Source organism: Haplochromis burtoni, unplaced genomic scaffold (genome assembly GCF_018398535.1).
Source record: "Haplochromis burtoni strain Fernald_Lab_line unplaced genomic scaffold, NCSU_Asbu1 Contig_165, whole genome shotgun sequence".
Taxonomy (NCBI): Eukaryota; Metazoa; Chordata; class Actinopteri; order Cichliformes; family Cichlidae; genus Haplochromis; species Haplochromis burtoni.
Genome location: NW_024582526.1, coordinates 797,018 through 812,017, shown reverse-complemented (window position 1 = coordinate 812,017; position 15,000 = coordinate 797,018). Strand labels below are relative to the sequence as shown.

Sequence of the window (15,000 nt, the reverse complement as noted above, 5' to 3'; positions counted from 1 at the left end):
TTTGCTTTCAGGGAACCAGACTTGGACTACTTAATCGAATTAGAAGAAAGTACATGATAAATGGACCGATTCTTACATAGCGCTTTTCTACTCTACTGGTCTGCAGTACGTTGGCCCCACAGGGAACTGCGCTGGCACCGTTCCTCTTCACCCTCTACACTGCAGACTTCTCCATCAACTCCCCACGCTGCCACCTACAGAAGTTCTCTGACGACTCTGCCATAGTCGGCCTCATCACAGGTGAGGACGACTCAGAGTACAGACAGTGGACTCTGGACTTTGTGGACTGGTGTCAGCAGAACCACCTGCTGATCAACGCTGGGAAAATGAAGGAGTTGGTGGTGGACTACCGGAGAAGCAAACCAACCACACTGACACCGGTGAACATCCAGGGAGTGGACATTGAGATAGTGGACTCTTATAGGTGGGTGTTCACCTGAATAATAAACTGGACTGGAGCCACAACACTGATGCTCTTTACAGGAAGGGTCAGAGCAGACTCTACCTGCTGAGGCGGCTGAGGTCATTTGGAGTCCAGGGAGCGCTTTTAAAGACCTTCTATGACTCTGTGGTGGCATCTGTCATTTTTTACAGTGTGGTATGTTGGAGCAGCAGTTTATCGGCAGCTGAGAGGAAGAGGCTGGATAAACTCATCAGGAAGGTCAGCTCTGTCCTGGGATGCACCTGGATCCAGTGCAGGTGGTGGGAGACAGAAGGACTCTGGCCAAAATAACATCTCTGATGGACAGAGTCTCCCACTCCATGCATGTAAATGTTGCTGAACTGCAGAGCTCCTTCAGTGACAGACTGCTGCATCCTCAATGCATGAAGGAGTGTTTCCGCAGGTCCTTCCTCCCTGCAGCTGTCAGACTGTACAATCAGAACTGCTCCCAACAAACAGATGTTTACATCTGCGCTGTAACTGCACTTTTTTATCAACCGATTCGCACTACAACCTGCTTTGCCTCTTATCTGTGGTTATTTTTATTTCACTTAATAATAGTACAGTACTCTGTTTATAGTAACAATTATCCTTAATGTAAATATGTAAGAAAAATTGTGTATGTGTCTGTTCTGTGTCCTGTGTACTGTTTGTTGTATATGTGTCTTTCTGGCTGCTGTTACAGCCAAATTTCCCCTTGTGGGACAATTAAAGGATTATTCTATTCTACTCTGAGTACTCAAAGCACTTTACACAACTTGTACATTCACTTGAGTACTTTTGGTGTCGAACTCCTCGAGGGCCGGCGTCCTGTAACTTTTCCATGTGTCCCTGCTGCAACACAGCTAAATAATATTAGTTGGTCATTAGAAAGACTGTATAGAACTGGACTGCAGGTGGCAATTCAGCCATTTGATTCATGTCACAGCAGCTCCTGAGTGAATGAATATGGTGCAATAAAAGTACTTTTAGAAATACATTTTTTCTTTAAAACTTGCACTTTTATTTAAATATACTTGAGTAGGGTTAGGTGTCAGGTGTGTTGCAGCAGGGACACATGGAAACACTTCAGGATACCGGCCCTCGTCGTTGTCATTCCTGTGCTTACTATCTAACATTCATATGCATTCATACTCCGATGGATGCATCAGCGTTAGCATCTTGCTCAGGGATATTTGGCATGCAGACTGGAGCAGACTGAGATCGAACCTCTGACCTGCTCTACCACCTGAGCTACAGCCAACCCCAGAAGCTTGCCAAAGAGAGCTCAGGCTATGTTGGTGAATTAGGATGTTCATTCCAGACATTGACTTTCAGCCTTGTAAGAATTGTACAAACTCTGCTTTATCCTTACAAACTATATTTCCCTGGTTGTTTGGTCATGTTTCAACTTCCCATTTCCCTGGCAAAGAAATGAGGGGTGGATCAAGACTTCTGAACAGTTGGAATACCTTGCACTTAAATGTAAAGACAGTGATCAGAATTTGAAAATAAAGTTAATCTGTCACATAAATACATACAGTCTAATAAGCAAGAGCTTGCTAAAACTCTAACCACTCTTAACGTGTACATATAAACCCATGATACTTGGTATCTATAAATGGGCACACAGCCAGTGGATCCTTCAGCTAGTCCTGCTATGATGAATTACCAGTATGGATACTGGGAGTTATGCAGCCAATGAACTGCTGTAACCCAGATTCCTTAAGATGGAGAACAGCGTGAGTTCTGGTTGAGACCTGAAAAGAAAAGTGATCTGTCTGCTTTCATGTAAAACACACCGAGGTTCCCTGACTGCACTGCCTGTGTGTGTGTGTGTGTGTGTGTTTTCACCTCACTCCGAGATGCAACAGCGCGATGGAGAGGGGTCAGCCACATGTTATCTTTGGCGTTGACACGTGCCCCTGCAGAGCAGAAACAGCATGGCAAACACGGAAAAGATGTAACTTCACGTTTACAAAGCACTCTGGAAATTTCCTCACAGCTCCAGGAAACACAAGCCTTCCACTTCCATCAACTAACATGAGCCTTAGATGCATCCATACGGTGATTACTTTCACCAGAAAATGATGAAGCATATTGAGGGCGACAGTCAGGGCGCTAGTGGCCGGGCTACGTAAAGTTTTAGGCAATTTAATATTATCAAAACAATGTAGGGGTTTGTTTGTGTGTTTGTTTTTAAATTGGACACGAGATAACTGTATTTTATCTGGGATGCTTTAAATGTCATAAAGCTCCACATCTACATTCATTCAATAAAAAACAACAACAAAAACAGCTGAAATCTGCAAGAAAGACGTGGCGTGTTTTACCCGAGAGGATGAGGAGTTCGGTGATCTCGCCATCGCCCAGGAAGGCTGCTGCATGCAGCGGAGTGCGCTTCTCTGCATCCTGATGGAGGAACAGTGGTGCGTTATGAGACAAGTGACCCTCCCACATATGAGCACATGTCACACAGTTACAGTCCTAATTGTCTTCTGGCAATTTTCCCTCTGTGATGGTTTCTGTTATCTGCTTGTATGACTTTGCGGCTGTTTGATCGAGTCTCTGTGGTTGTCGTGGGGGGGTTGCCCCTTTGTGGTCGTTTCTGTGTCTCTGTGTGGCAGTTATATGTGTCTTTATGTTTCTTTGGGGGTGTTTTTTGTCTATGTGTGGCTCTTTTGTACATCCTTGCAGTTGTTCTGCATTTCTCGAAGGCAAAGCCAGTCTGCACAGCAACATTTAGAGCGCTCTGTGGAGTTTTCCTGTAAACACAAAAGCCTCTGTTTACATTTACCAAACATACAGCGTACCATCAACAGATGGATCTGATAACCAAATCTATAAGTATTTAAATCCAGTGCTATTTCCATTCATGCAGCTGGTATGAGGTCACAGATGAGTAGAGGATCAGTGACCTCGTGCTCAGAGCGTCTCATTGAATAAATGCCCATCACACTGGCTGAGTGGGCTGACATAAGCAGAGAGGACAGCCCCGACATGTGTTGTGTATTTATACCCATATGAGCAGATGTGTAAATAAACACTCACCCTGAACTCTGGTTTTACTGATTCTTAACTCGGAGCCCTAATTCCCTCATTCTAAAACAGGAAGTGGGGGTTGGAACGAAGAAAAAGGTGGTTGCCACCGAGTCCAGTTTTATTTCCCTAAAAGCTGACTTTGGGCAAAGGAAACTTTTTCTGCACTAAAACATGCACGCTTACAGACGATGGCGAGAACACAAGTGCTTTGTGTGAATATTTGTGTCCTGGATGAACAGAGTTATGGTGAAACCACTTAAATTAGATTGATATTCTTTATAAATTCAGCACATGCAGGATGAACTTTTTATCATGTGTCACTTATACACATCTGTCATGTGTATAAATGTAGAAACCAAGAGCTAAAAAAAAAAAAAAAAGCTCACTCTTCCTCCACTTCACAGCAGCAGCCAGTGAGGTAAGTACCTGCATACAGTTTATTTGTGAATACAAACCATCTGCTCTGTGGAAAATATGAATAGGTGAGTGTTTCACATGCACAGAGACAGAATGCCTGTTTGGTGTACATGTGACCATACCAGAGCATTGATGTCTTCAGACTTGTATATGAGCATACGGATCTCTTCAGAATCTCCACTGAAGATTGCCTGGATGAGAGGAGGCTGTGGGGACGAGAAAGAACAGTCACGTGACCACTACGGACGTTACAAAAGGCTATGATCCTTCCCACGGTATGAAGTGCTGCCTATGTGTGCAGTACTTAAAGCTGCAGCGTGTACAAAAACTGCAGACTGTACACAAAAGAAATGCAGGCCTTCCCTTACTTCTTATATCTCCCGTTTCTCTGTGAGACAGAGAAACTACTGTGGAAAATTTTTGGTAGATACACATCACAAAAAGAAAAAAGGGCTCAGTGTCTCCGATGCCCCTATTATTCTTTTCAGGATGAGAGAGGGGAGGTAAATACAGGCCCAAACAGCAGATATCAGAGGCTTTTAAAGAATGCAAAAACACAGAAAACTGGGACAACATGTGGCGGACTTAAAGGCCAGTTTTTAGGTTCAGGTTCAGGTTCATGCAGGTTTTGCTAAACAGTATTAAAGCCAAATATGTTTTTTTAAATGTTTGTATTAAATAAATAAATAAATTTAACAATCAAAATTGTCACGAGTGAAACAGCAGCCAATGTCCAAAGGCAAACCCTGAAAAGGAAGATTCTGACAAATTAGAACAAGTTCTGGTTCTTTGGAAGCAAAGTATGGGAATATCATTTTTCCTGATTACATTTCTGTTAACAATTAACCTGTTTTGAAACAAGCATGGATTAAATTCTGAAACACAATTATGATCTATGCGCTGACATTATATAAACTCATGACTTTTTAAAACTGTACCTCTATTTTCTACTTTAGCCTATGAGGATCGCAGGTAATGTATCCAGTTTAGGTTCAGTTTATCTCATTCTGCTTAATCTATTAAATTATCAGCTAGCTTTATTTTGTTTAGGTTATTGTATCTAATGTACAATAACCTAAACAAAATAAAGTCATTATCACTGGTGTTATACTATTTGGGCTAAAATAGCAGGTGATGTTAGCTTGTTCAGGCTAGCAAAGGAGCTAACTATTCTTTTTTTAGGCTAGTATGTTATGTTGCTATGATATCATTGTCATAGCAACATCAGTAGCAGGTTAATATCATTACAAAAAATTTTAAGCATTAATATCTAAATATGTTTCTTTATTGTTATTTTTATAAATTATTAATATTCTGAAGGCGGCAAATTTGTATTGGGGAACAAGAGTAACAGGATGCTAAGGACTACCAGTTTTTAGAAAATGATTTTTTTAAAGACAACAGCAAATGCTCCCATTTGAAAACGTGAAAAACAAACAGATATAGCTCCTTTACTTAACCTCTTAAGCCCCAACGCCCCCTGATACAGGGACAAAAGGCAGGAGATCAGTTAGGCTTGGGGCTTAAGAGGTTAAAAAAAATACTAAAAACACAATTACAAATATAGTCAAAATGTCTCAATTTAAAAATTTGCAAAATTGAAACCGAAATGTAGATGATGTGTAGATTGTGCTCATTGTGTTATTTATGAACCAGGCTGAGCAGAGGGAGGCCTCACTTCACTTCCTGTGCGTTTCTGCTACTCCTGCCTCACTTCCTGTTACACAGTCTCTCCTTCTCAGAAACCTGAGAGAGGAACCAACCACAGAGAAGTTTTTCACTTCTGCTTTAAAAAATACAGCACGCCACAACACTTCTTCCTCATCTGACTGTTTCATTCCCCTGAATGTAATTTTGCTGCAGCATCCATCATCTCACTCACTGCTGAGAGTGAAGGCAGACACGTGTGCGCAGCATGTCGCAGGACTGTAGCTGTTACTTTTACTTGCAGTACACAGGAGTTGCTTTTCTACCACACTAATGTTTAAAGCTGCTAGTTCAGATCAGATCTAATGTGTAACACTGACAGAGTCACACAATAATGCAAATGAGCTCATCTATGCTCGTTCCCACACTCACAAAGTTGCAGTGATGGAGTCAGGATTATAGGCATATTTAGCTCGATGCTTAGTGGCTGTAACAAAAACACTCAGCTGGCATCTCTCAGGAGTTGGCTGGTACTGCCACAAGAAGGCAACGATTCATAGGATGTGTCAGGGGAATACCTTAGTAGAAAAGCTAGTGTCCTCTGTTGGGAACTCTAGTAAATAAATCCAATAACTCAGAGAAATGCTAAGTGAGAAATGCAGTGAAGCTTGAGGAAGACAGGTTTAGACAGGAAATGACATCAGGACTTGGCTTTCTGCACTAGTCTTCCTGGTATATCATCCCCACAGGCTATTTCAAACACAGGAGCTCATTATTGCAGCTTGCACACATACACGCACGCATGCAAACACAAACACACACACACTTCCCATTAGCCTTAAGGCAGAACCAATGTGACCAACATCCCGTTAGTAACCAATAACAATGAGAAAATGCTCTTCAACGTGCAGTGTCAGCCTGCCGGTAACAGCCAAACATATTTGGCCATAACATATGCCTTTTTGTGTTAAGGATCTAATAATTATATATTTTAAATAAAAAGTCACACTTCTTCTATTCTCAAGTTCAAGTATGTCAACTGTTTAAAAGGCCCAAACTCTATAAATCAGAGAAATCCAACACGTGCTCACACAAGAGCTACTAGAAGAAAATTTTTGCAGTAACTCTGAAAGCTGATGAATATTTTTACTACTTTTTTCCAAGTATGTGCTGATTTCTGTTAATGACTATTCTGTCCCTAAAAAGGTCATGTTCTCAACTCACGTGGAAAATGTTATGTAATGAAATCAGCACAGAAGTTATTTTCAGCCCTTTTTTCCAAATGTATTTAAACTTACTGGTATACAGACGCAAGGATCACGTATGGGGATATTTAGCAAATGGGTAGAGGATGAGGGATAAGTTAAAGAGGAACAAAAGTCAAAAAATACAAGTACTGTCAAGGAAGGAAAGATTTGCAGCGGTGTGGTGACTACAGACCAAAGAAAGTCAGTGACGTTCAGCAGTTTCAAGTGACTACTGGCAAAAAAACAAAACCACTAGTGCCTTGAAGTAGGCATGTCCCAATATAAACCTATCTCAACCTTGAGGTGTGCAACCAATGAGACTGCAGAACACATATGACTCTGTAATAAATACATTAAAGGTTCTCCATTCACTAAAATTAAAAACAAAAGACAATGTTGATCTCTTTAAATGTTACTGTTTTATGACATCTACACCTGGTGTAATCCTCCACAAAGCCTGGATTTAACAACAGGTTATAGGGATGCGGGAGATGTTTTTAACACTAGTAACTAGTCAGGAGCCATTGTTGTTTGTGGAGTAGCAATGCTGCCAAAGGCTAATGTTAGCTTAACATTTATGAAAGCACCTGAGCTTATTTTTCTTTGGTCTAAATCAGTAATTAATAGAACCCTGTTTGGGCCACAAACAGCAGAAGACGTGGAAATTCACTGAGCTTTATTTGTTGGTGCAAAAATGAAGCCAAGATGAAAGTTCCTTAAACCTAAATTCCACGTGAAGGCCAAAGACGTGGTTGCAAGACGACTAATGTTGTCCAGTTTAGATTCGTCAATCAGCTACCATTAACATGTTTTGGCTTATGCTATCCTGTTTAAGCTAATGGAGTGCTGCTTCTAAAAGCAAGCTGGGTCATTAGCATTCAGTACATGTGTTTTTTGGGGGAATTTCTGAACACTGATTTTACTAATCGTGAACAAGAACCGAGTGGAACCAGCTATTAGAACCTGAGGTTCTGGGCCGGTGCAGGACAATCCAATCTCCACCTTATACTGTACAAACATCCTGCATCTGATTACCAATGTTTTCATTCCACTGGCATCCTCCAAACACACTAGCAGGCTAATCTGAAATATATGTGCTCTGCAACAATGCCTTAATTTCCGCTGATGCCTGAGGTAACAGGCCTCATACTGGCTCAGTCTCTTCTCCTCAGGCTCAGTGGCACACTTCAGACTTCCTCAAACAGTGAAAGCGTAACAAGTTTCGTTTTGTCCTTGTAATTACCTGGAAACGTTCCTTGTAATTTCCTGAACATGATCCACTATTCAGCTTTGTAAAGACAATCCTATGGTTTGGGGCTAATTATAAAGAAAGTTGAGAACGTTTTAAAAGTTGAGTTTAACACGAACAATTACGTATTTGAAAAGGACAAAATCGTTCCCATTTCTGTTTGCAGTCATTTTTAAAGAGGTCTCAATGTTTCACCTGCTTCAAATCGTGTGCACATCTACAACAGACACATAACTGTGCTTTGGCAGAAAGTCAGAAGTCAACGACTTCCTGTACTTCCTTTGCGTTCTGCGATGAGGTTTTTTTTTACCCCACAGAGTCTTTCATTTCCACGCACGCACAAAAAACGAGAGAGAAAAAAAAAGTTGATGTTTATTCACAAACACATCCGAGGAATTTTAGACATGACGTCAACCTCGGAATCAATTCAGCAGATGACAAGTTAAAAGAGACGTTACAGCAGTGGGATTGTTATGGTATCCACTGTTGATAAGACCGGGATGAAAAGAAAAAAAGTCTGAGGCATCCAGTTATCAGGCATCATCAGCATGTCTGAAAATAACAGGAAGTGCTACACTTCTAGGTCATACACACAGACACACACACACTGACAGCAGCTCTTGCTTCCCTCAAGACATATCTCACATGGCCACATGAGAGCTCTGCAGAGAGATGCTGAGTCGGTTAACTTTGAAAAAAAATCTTAATGTGAGATTATGAAGGACCTCTGAGGGTCGTGATTCTCAAAGTCCTGTTTTAATAGGCGGTGTTGCTTTTGAATTTTTATTTACAAAATCACGTACTTTTACACTTCCATGCTCACATCTGCTCAGAGAGGTGTGTATCTGTGCTGCTGCCCACAGAGAGATCTTTGTAGTCACTGTGTATCTCTTCATTTTCTGCCCATATGTAGCTGGTTGTCTATGTGCAGCCATCATTTGTCTATTTGTAGCTGTTGTGTGTCTTTGTTATCAACAACTATCTCTTTGTAGCCAGTAAGTGTCTCTTTGTAGCAATATTGTGTCCTGTAGCTGTTACAAGTTTCTTTGTAGCCTTTAAGTGTTTCTTTGTCGCGTTTGTGATTCTTTTTGTAGCAGTTTGTCTAATTGTACTTTTTAACCAGTGTGTGACTGTAAAGTAACATAACAGTCGCAGACTGTGCCCGAGTTTTAAATGTAAATGTTCAAATTTATATTTCTCTGAACACCTTTAGGGCTGCTTGTTTATGACTTGTTTAAATAAAAATTCTTATTTTTCAACCTCTGCTGAAGAGTACTGTACACATCATGTCAAGTATGTCTCCTTGGGACAATTTAAATTTTTTGAGTTGGAGGTCCTTCACAAGGAATCTGAAACATGACAGCACTGCTGACATACAGCCAGTAAGCATTTTTAACGTTTTCATTGTGGGGCACAGGTACAGGGACCATACAAATGCACTCTTTGTCAAAATGCAAGCTATTAAATTCCAAGACTCGGTGAAGCTTAAAACAGTGCAAATAATGTATAAAGTAAGAAATAAATTGCTTCCAAAAGAAATCTGTAAATTGTTCATAGAAAGAGAAAGTGGGTATAACTTAAGAGGGAAATGGAATTTAAAAATACAAAGTGCTAGAACAACTTTAAAAACGATGTCTATCTCAATTGCAGGAGTTAAATTATGGAACAGTCTAACAGAAGAAATAAAAGACAGTAAAAACATAAAACAGTTTAAAGTAAAATATAAAAACCTAATTTTAAATAAGTATAAGAATGAAGAAAACGGGGTTAACCCAGGACGGTAATGTTGCTGGAAATGCTGTTTTAGTTCTTTTTGGGGTTTTTTTTTTTTGTTTGTTTGTTTTTCCATAACTTGTGAATCTGCAAAGTTACACATTCTGTATTTTTCATATGAAAGAAACTATACTGTGGTGGGGTTTGCTTATTTCTTGTTTTTGATTTATGTATGTTTGTTTTGCTTTATTTTTGTTTCATATGTTGTTTGTTTAATTTAAGACTAAAAGAATTTGCTCGATTTGTTGATATCTTGAAATTAACAAGAGCCAAACTGATAGCTGTGAATGACTTCAACTAATAATTCAAACCTCAAATTTAGTCTGTGTACTTTGAATTCAAACAAAAAAGAAAAAAGCAACACTGTGGTTGAAAAATTGAGTTTCAAAAAAAATGGACAGGTTAAAATCATTTTAATATTATACTGAATAATTCATCAAGTAAATATTTCAGCCAGAATTCTACATAAAAATTGTCTGATTAAATCGCCTTCAAAGTAAAATATTCTCTAAGCTCCTCTTCGACATGTTCAAGGTGAAACAATCAGTCAATAAACAGAAAAAGAATTTCTTTAAGAAAAATTTTAAAACAATACCCACTGAACGAAGATTTTAGCTTTTTCAAAGACAACTTTAAATTTTGCGGTTTAATTACAGAGCACAATAGCTTCTGATTATCAGCTAGTTCATTAATTCACAGTTTACCACTGAACAGAGTAGAAAAGCACTATATAAGAAGAAAAGCAGGATCTATAAGAACAAAAGACATACTTGGCTTTTGTTCATTTTTACCAAGAAGCAAGTTTAATAAGTCAGTTACAGATTAATTACACTATACTGTGTGCATCAAAATGCACATTTTATATGAGTGTTTTTAAAAGATTTTAAATGAAATGATGATAAATCATCTCATGGGCAAAAGATGGCCCAGAAGTAGAAGCAATACAATTTACATGGGCTGAGTGTTACTACTCTGCAGGCTTTCAGAAACTGGCCAATGGGTTTGAAGGCGGACTTTTAGGGAGGGGACCTTAAAGAGGAAGGAGCTGAAGCAGCCTGATTCAGACAGGTTGCACTGAGAGGATGCATAAAGAGTCAGTGATCCATACTTACAACTGTGAACTGTGCGAGTCTATTTTAGCAAAGTCCAAGAATACAAAGCTTTAAAGTATTGTTTTCAAACTTAGGGGCCTTCCCTGGGAAATACTCGGGTACTTTGACTTCAACACAGTAGTTACTGAAGACATTAACAGCTTACAGGAGGAAACAGAACAGGAAATGTGAGACAGATGAGCTGTCACCATTTTAACGACATTTACAACAAATAATAAGGCCATTTTCTTTTTTTTAGTGTTATGCTAATTTATTGATAGAGTCCTGTGCCCAATCAGTAGGGAAGGAATCTATTTTATTATTTTCTAGGCTGTATAAAACTAAATAGCACAACATGTGCTACTGAAACACTTTCCTACCACACAGGAGGAGAAATACTGTGCTTCTGCAGGTCTGGAAGCTAAGCTAACTGGCTAGCTGGTCCTACCTGGTCGGCCAGTTTGAGAACAGCCATCTCTGGGTCAGCTCTGGCTGCACATCCACTCCCTCCGACACCGCAGCACCATGCACGGTGCGATGCTGAGCCCCGCTCCGCCTCTCCTTTCTCCGCTCTTCCCACGGGACTTGAGGCGACTAGATGTAGCGGTGTGGCTTTGTAGCTCTCTAGGAGTCTCACGGGCAGACGCTGAGGGTGATGGAGGCCGGGCCGAGCACCAGGGCCATCAGCCCCGTTCCACTGACGCTATCTGCGGCTACGCTGCTGAGCACAGTCGGCCGCTCGGAGTCGCTGGGAGGCGGGGAAGCAGGAACGGCTCGACCGACCGGTGTAAACAATCCACATTTATGGCTGCTGCTGCTGATCTTCTGTTGATGCTTCTGCAAGAATATTCCAAGCGTCTCTGCGAGCTGTACACCGCCCACAGAAGGCTCTCTATCCCCCAGACTGCACAGCCTGTAAGCCTCCCAGAGAGGCAGCCAGGGTGAAGTCAGCTGAACGGAGATCACACAGGAAGTTCGTGCTTGTCTCTTTAGATGCAGAAGTGGAGGAGAAGCTTCCTCAGCATCAACAACAAGCAGAATACCCCTCGCTGCTGCCATCCACTGGATACAGAGAGAGGCCGAAGCGCAGTTACACGATCCAAAAATAAGTAACACAAAGCATGAAAAATGAATGCGTGTAAAGAGAGATGGCTGTGATGACTGCAGTGATGTAGGTTATATAAAGATATAGTGTAATTTTCATTCCAGATATTTGTTCATGAATTAGTCCCACTTCAAGTGACAAATGTAATTTCTGATAAGATGGGCAGACATCAAGCACCATGTAGACAGAGCAGATTGTTCTTTGTGGACTAAAACCAGTTTAATCCATCCATCCTGCCTGGGAGCTCCATATTCCACATCTGCTATCCATCCTCTGCACATGTTCATACCATCTCAGGCTTGCCTCTAACGCTGTCTCCAAAATGCTCAATCTAAACTGTCCCTCCGATGTACTAATTTCTAATCCTGGTCATACTGAGATGAAAACTTTAACGTCTTCAGCTCTGCCACGTCCAGCTTGACTTCCCATCTTTTTGTTAGTGCTACAGTCTCCAAAACACACTACATGGCAGCAGGTCTCACTACCATCTTGTAAACCTTCCCTTTCACATTCATCTTCACCCACTCCACTTTGTTTGCACTCTCTTCTATACACTTCATTTCACTTTTATTTGTAGAGCACCAAAATCGCAACAGAAGTCACCTCAAGAAGCTGTGGTCTTTAAGGCAAAGACCCTACAATAATACTGAGAAAACCCCAGCAATCAAATTCCTCCTTTGAGAAGCACTTGGCGACAGTGGGAAGGAAAAGTTTTTAACAGGAAGAAAGCTCCGGCAGAACCAGGCACAGGGAGCAGCAGCTATCTGCCCTCACCCAGATCTTTGTGCTGTCCGTTGGTTCTGATGGTTGACCCCGGGTATTTAAACTCATTTACCTTCACTCTCTGTAGTCCTTGCATGTTCATCTTTTCACTGGTCTATCTCTCATTCACACATATGTGTTCTGTCTTGCTTTTACTAACTTTCATTCCTCTTCTCTCCAGTGCATACCTCCACCTCTCCATACTCTCCTCCACCTGCTTCCTACTCTGCAAACATCCTGGCTGCCATCATCATCAACCTGTCCATTGCCGCTGTGAACAAGAAGGGGCTCAGAGCCAATCCCTGATGTAATCCCACCCCCACTTTGAACACCTCCGGCACTCCTTCCAGACATCTCACCACTGTCTTGCTGTCCTGACTTCCTCGTGCATTTCTACAGTTCCTCTTTCTCAAGATCCACAAAGAATTGACAGTCACACTGCAACTCCTGACCTCTACACTTCTCTATTAACACCCTCAAAGCAAACATCACATCTGTAGTGCACTTTCTTAGCACAAAGCCATTCTGCTGCTCACTGTTCATCACCTCTCTTCTGCTCTACAGTTGTGGTGAACATTTTACACACTCCTGGTGTACAGGGACCTTGGTGGTCCAATCCTGGCTGCTCCAGTCTCAAGTCTGCATCCCTAAGTAACTAACTCATCTCACTTCCTGCCTACATTCTCCCCCGACACCACCTTGCAGTCTCATATGTTTTTCGGATTGCATTTTCTGTAGTAGAAGTACTCCACCTGTGTGCACCTTCCTACTTTCTTATACATCACCCAACTTACTCCAGATTTCCTTTCTTTTCTACCTGAAACCCAACCTTTAGTGCACTGACCCCCACTGCTCCTGGCTTTGCTTCTCTTACACCCGGTCTGTCCAAGTCATATATCCATCTTTCCTTCTTTCCATCGTGTTATCCAGCTCTCTTCCTTTGCCGATCACAGTCCCTACATTTAAAGACCCAACTCTCAACCCCAAACTCCTGCCTTTCCTTCTCTCTCGTCTCTGAAGATGCCTTTCCCCTTTCTTCTTCTTCCATTGTCTGCAACAAACATAGTTTATGAACAGTGAGTACACTGGCTTGTGGCCCAGCCATGGCTGGGTTAGACTAAACTTTAAACCACATCTTTACCCTAAAACATTGTGATTTAACTCATGTAGACTTTTTTTTGTTCCTACAAGGAAGTTTTAGAGGGCAATACTTAACTTATGACTTACATTGTTATCCTGAATATTTCCAAACCTAAACTTAAGATAAATATTCCCCCTAAAATATAACCATCTACCTTTTGGGGACTGACTTTTTTGTCCCAGTAAGGAAGTTAAGAAGCCACAGTACAAGTACACAGTCTGTGTGGTTTTCATGCATTTCTGTTAGTTGTGCGTTCTAAAGGTTATAACGGAAGGAAACTGAAGGAAGTACGGTGCTGTGCTGTCTCTTGAACTTTTACTCACAGAGAAATGTCTCAATAGACTCTGGATGGTTCTCGTAGGGTAAATAATAACGACACAAGTCTTTTTGTAGTCCAATGAAAAATTTAGCCAAACCGAGACCTTTAATTTATGAACAAATGTGTTAGCAAATCCTGACATTCAGAAGCTGATGCAGCAAAATATGTGATCATACCAGTCACTTCGATAACTGTTGCATAAGACAACACAAAAATCAGGCCTATATTATTCTAATTTTAGCCAAATGCAATATTTTTTTAGGTAGAATATAACATGTAAGTTTACATACATGCAGCAATGATTTGCAAATCTCATAAAACCATATTTTTTCACAAAAGAACAGAGAAGATATGTTGGATGTTTAATTGGAGGGGGGGGCGGGGGGGGATCACTGTGTAGCAACCCCTCTTTGTTTAACAGCAGTCCAATTCTTGTCTCATATTAGATTGTGGCTGCTCAACAGTCCTGACTCTTCTGCTATAAAGTCATTGGAAAAGCTGAAGTATGCAGTTTAGCATTGTCTTTCTGAAATATGTGAGGCCTTCAATGAAAAGTATGTGATATGGATGGGATTATATCTTTCTCTAAAACCAGTATATACCTTTTAGCATTACAGACATCCCCTAAGTTTCCAGATGGAACTAAGCAATGATAACAGGCCAGGTGGCCAGTCTATTCTTTAGTCTGGAGGATGCCCGGTTTATGATTTCCAGAAACGAATTTCAAAGTTCAGTTTATCGTGGGGCGATCGTGGCTCGAGTTGGCAGTTCGTCTTGTAATTGTAA

At 40.9% G+C, this 15,000-nt stretch overlaps 2 protein-coding genes across 4 annotated transcripts in view; both read right to left on the bottom strand.

The window, feature by feature from the left end:
* ankrd44 (ankyrin repeat domain 44) overlaps positions 1-11,914 on the bottom strand; it is a 32,936-nt gene extending 21,022 nt beyond the window's left edge. Inside the window, exons 1-4 of one of the 3 annotated variants that reach the window (XM_014337126.2) lie at positions 11,336-11,914; positions 4,003-4,086; positions 2,755-2,833; positions 2,276-2,346 (exon numbers count right to left, since the gene is read on the bottom strand). In XM_014337126.2, coding sequence (XP_014192612.1) covers positions 2,276-2,346; positions 2,755-2,833; positions 4,003-4,086; positions 11,336-11,362 — 261 coding nt within the window. In that variant the 5' untranslated portion in view covers positions 11,363-11,914. The remainder of the gene's footprint in view (positions 1-2,275; positions 2,347-2,754; positions 2,834-4,002; positions 4,087-11,335) is intronic. The other 2 variants (XM_014337127.2, XM_042225263.1) reach the window with 2 other exon arrangements.
* Positions 2,274-15,000, bottom strand: part of sf3b1 (splicing factor 3b, subunit 1) — a 31,009-nt gene continuing 18,282 nt past the window's right edge. The window contains exons 25-26 of the mRNA XM_042225260.1: positions 4,003-8,816; positions 2,274-2,833 (exon numbers count right to left, since the gene is read on the bottom strand). Of these exons, the coding sequence (XP_042081194.1) occupies positions 8,811-8,816 (6 nt within the window). The 3' untranslated portion in view covers positions 2,274-2,833; positions 4,003-8,810. The remainder of the gene's footprint in view (positions 2,834-4,002; positions 8,817-15,000) is intronic.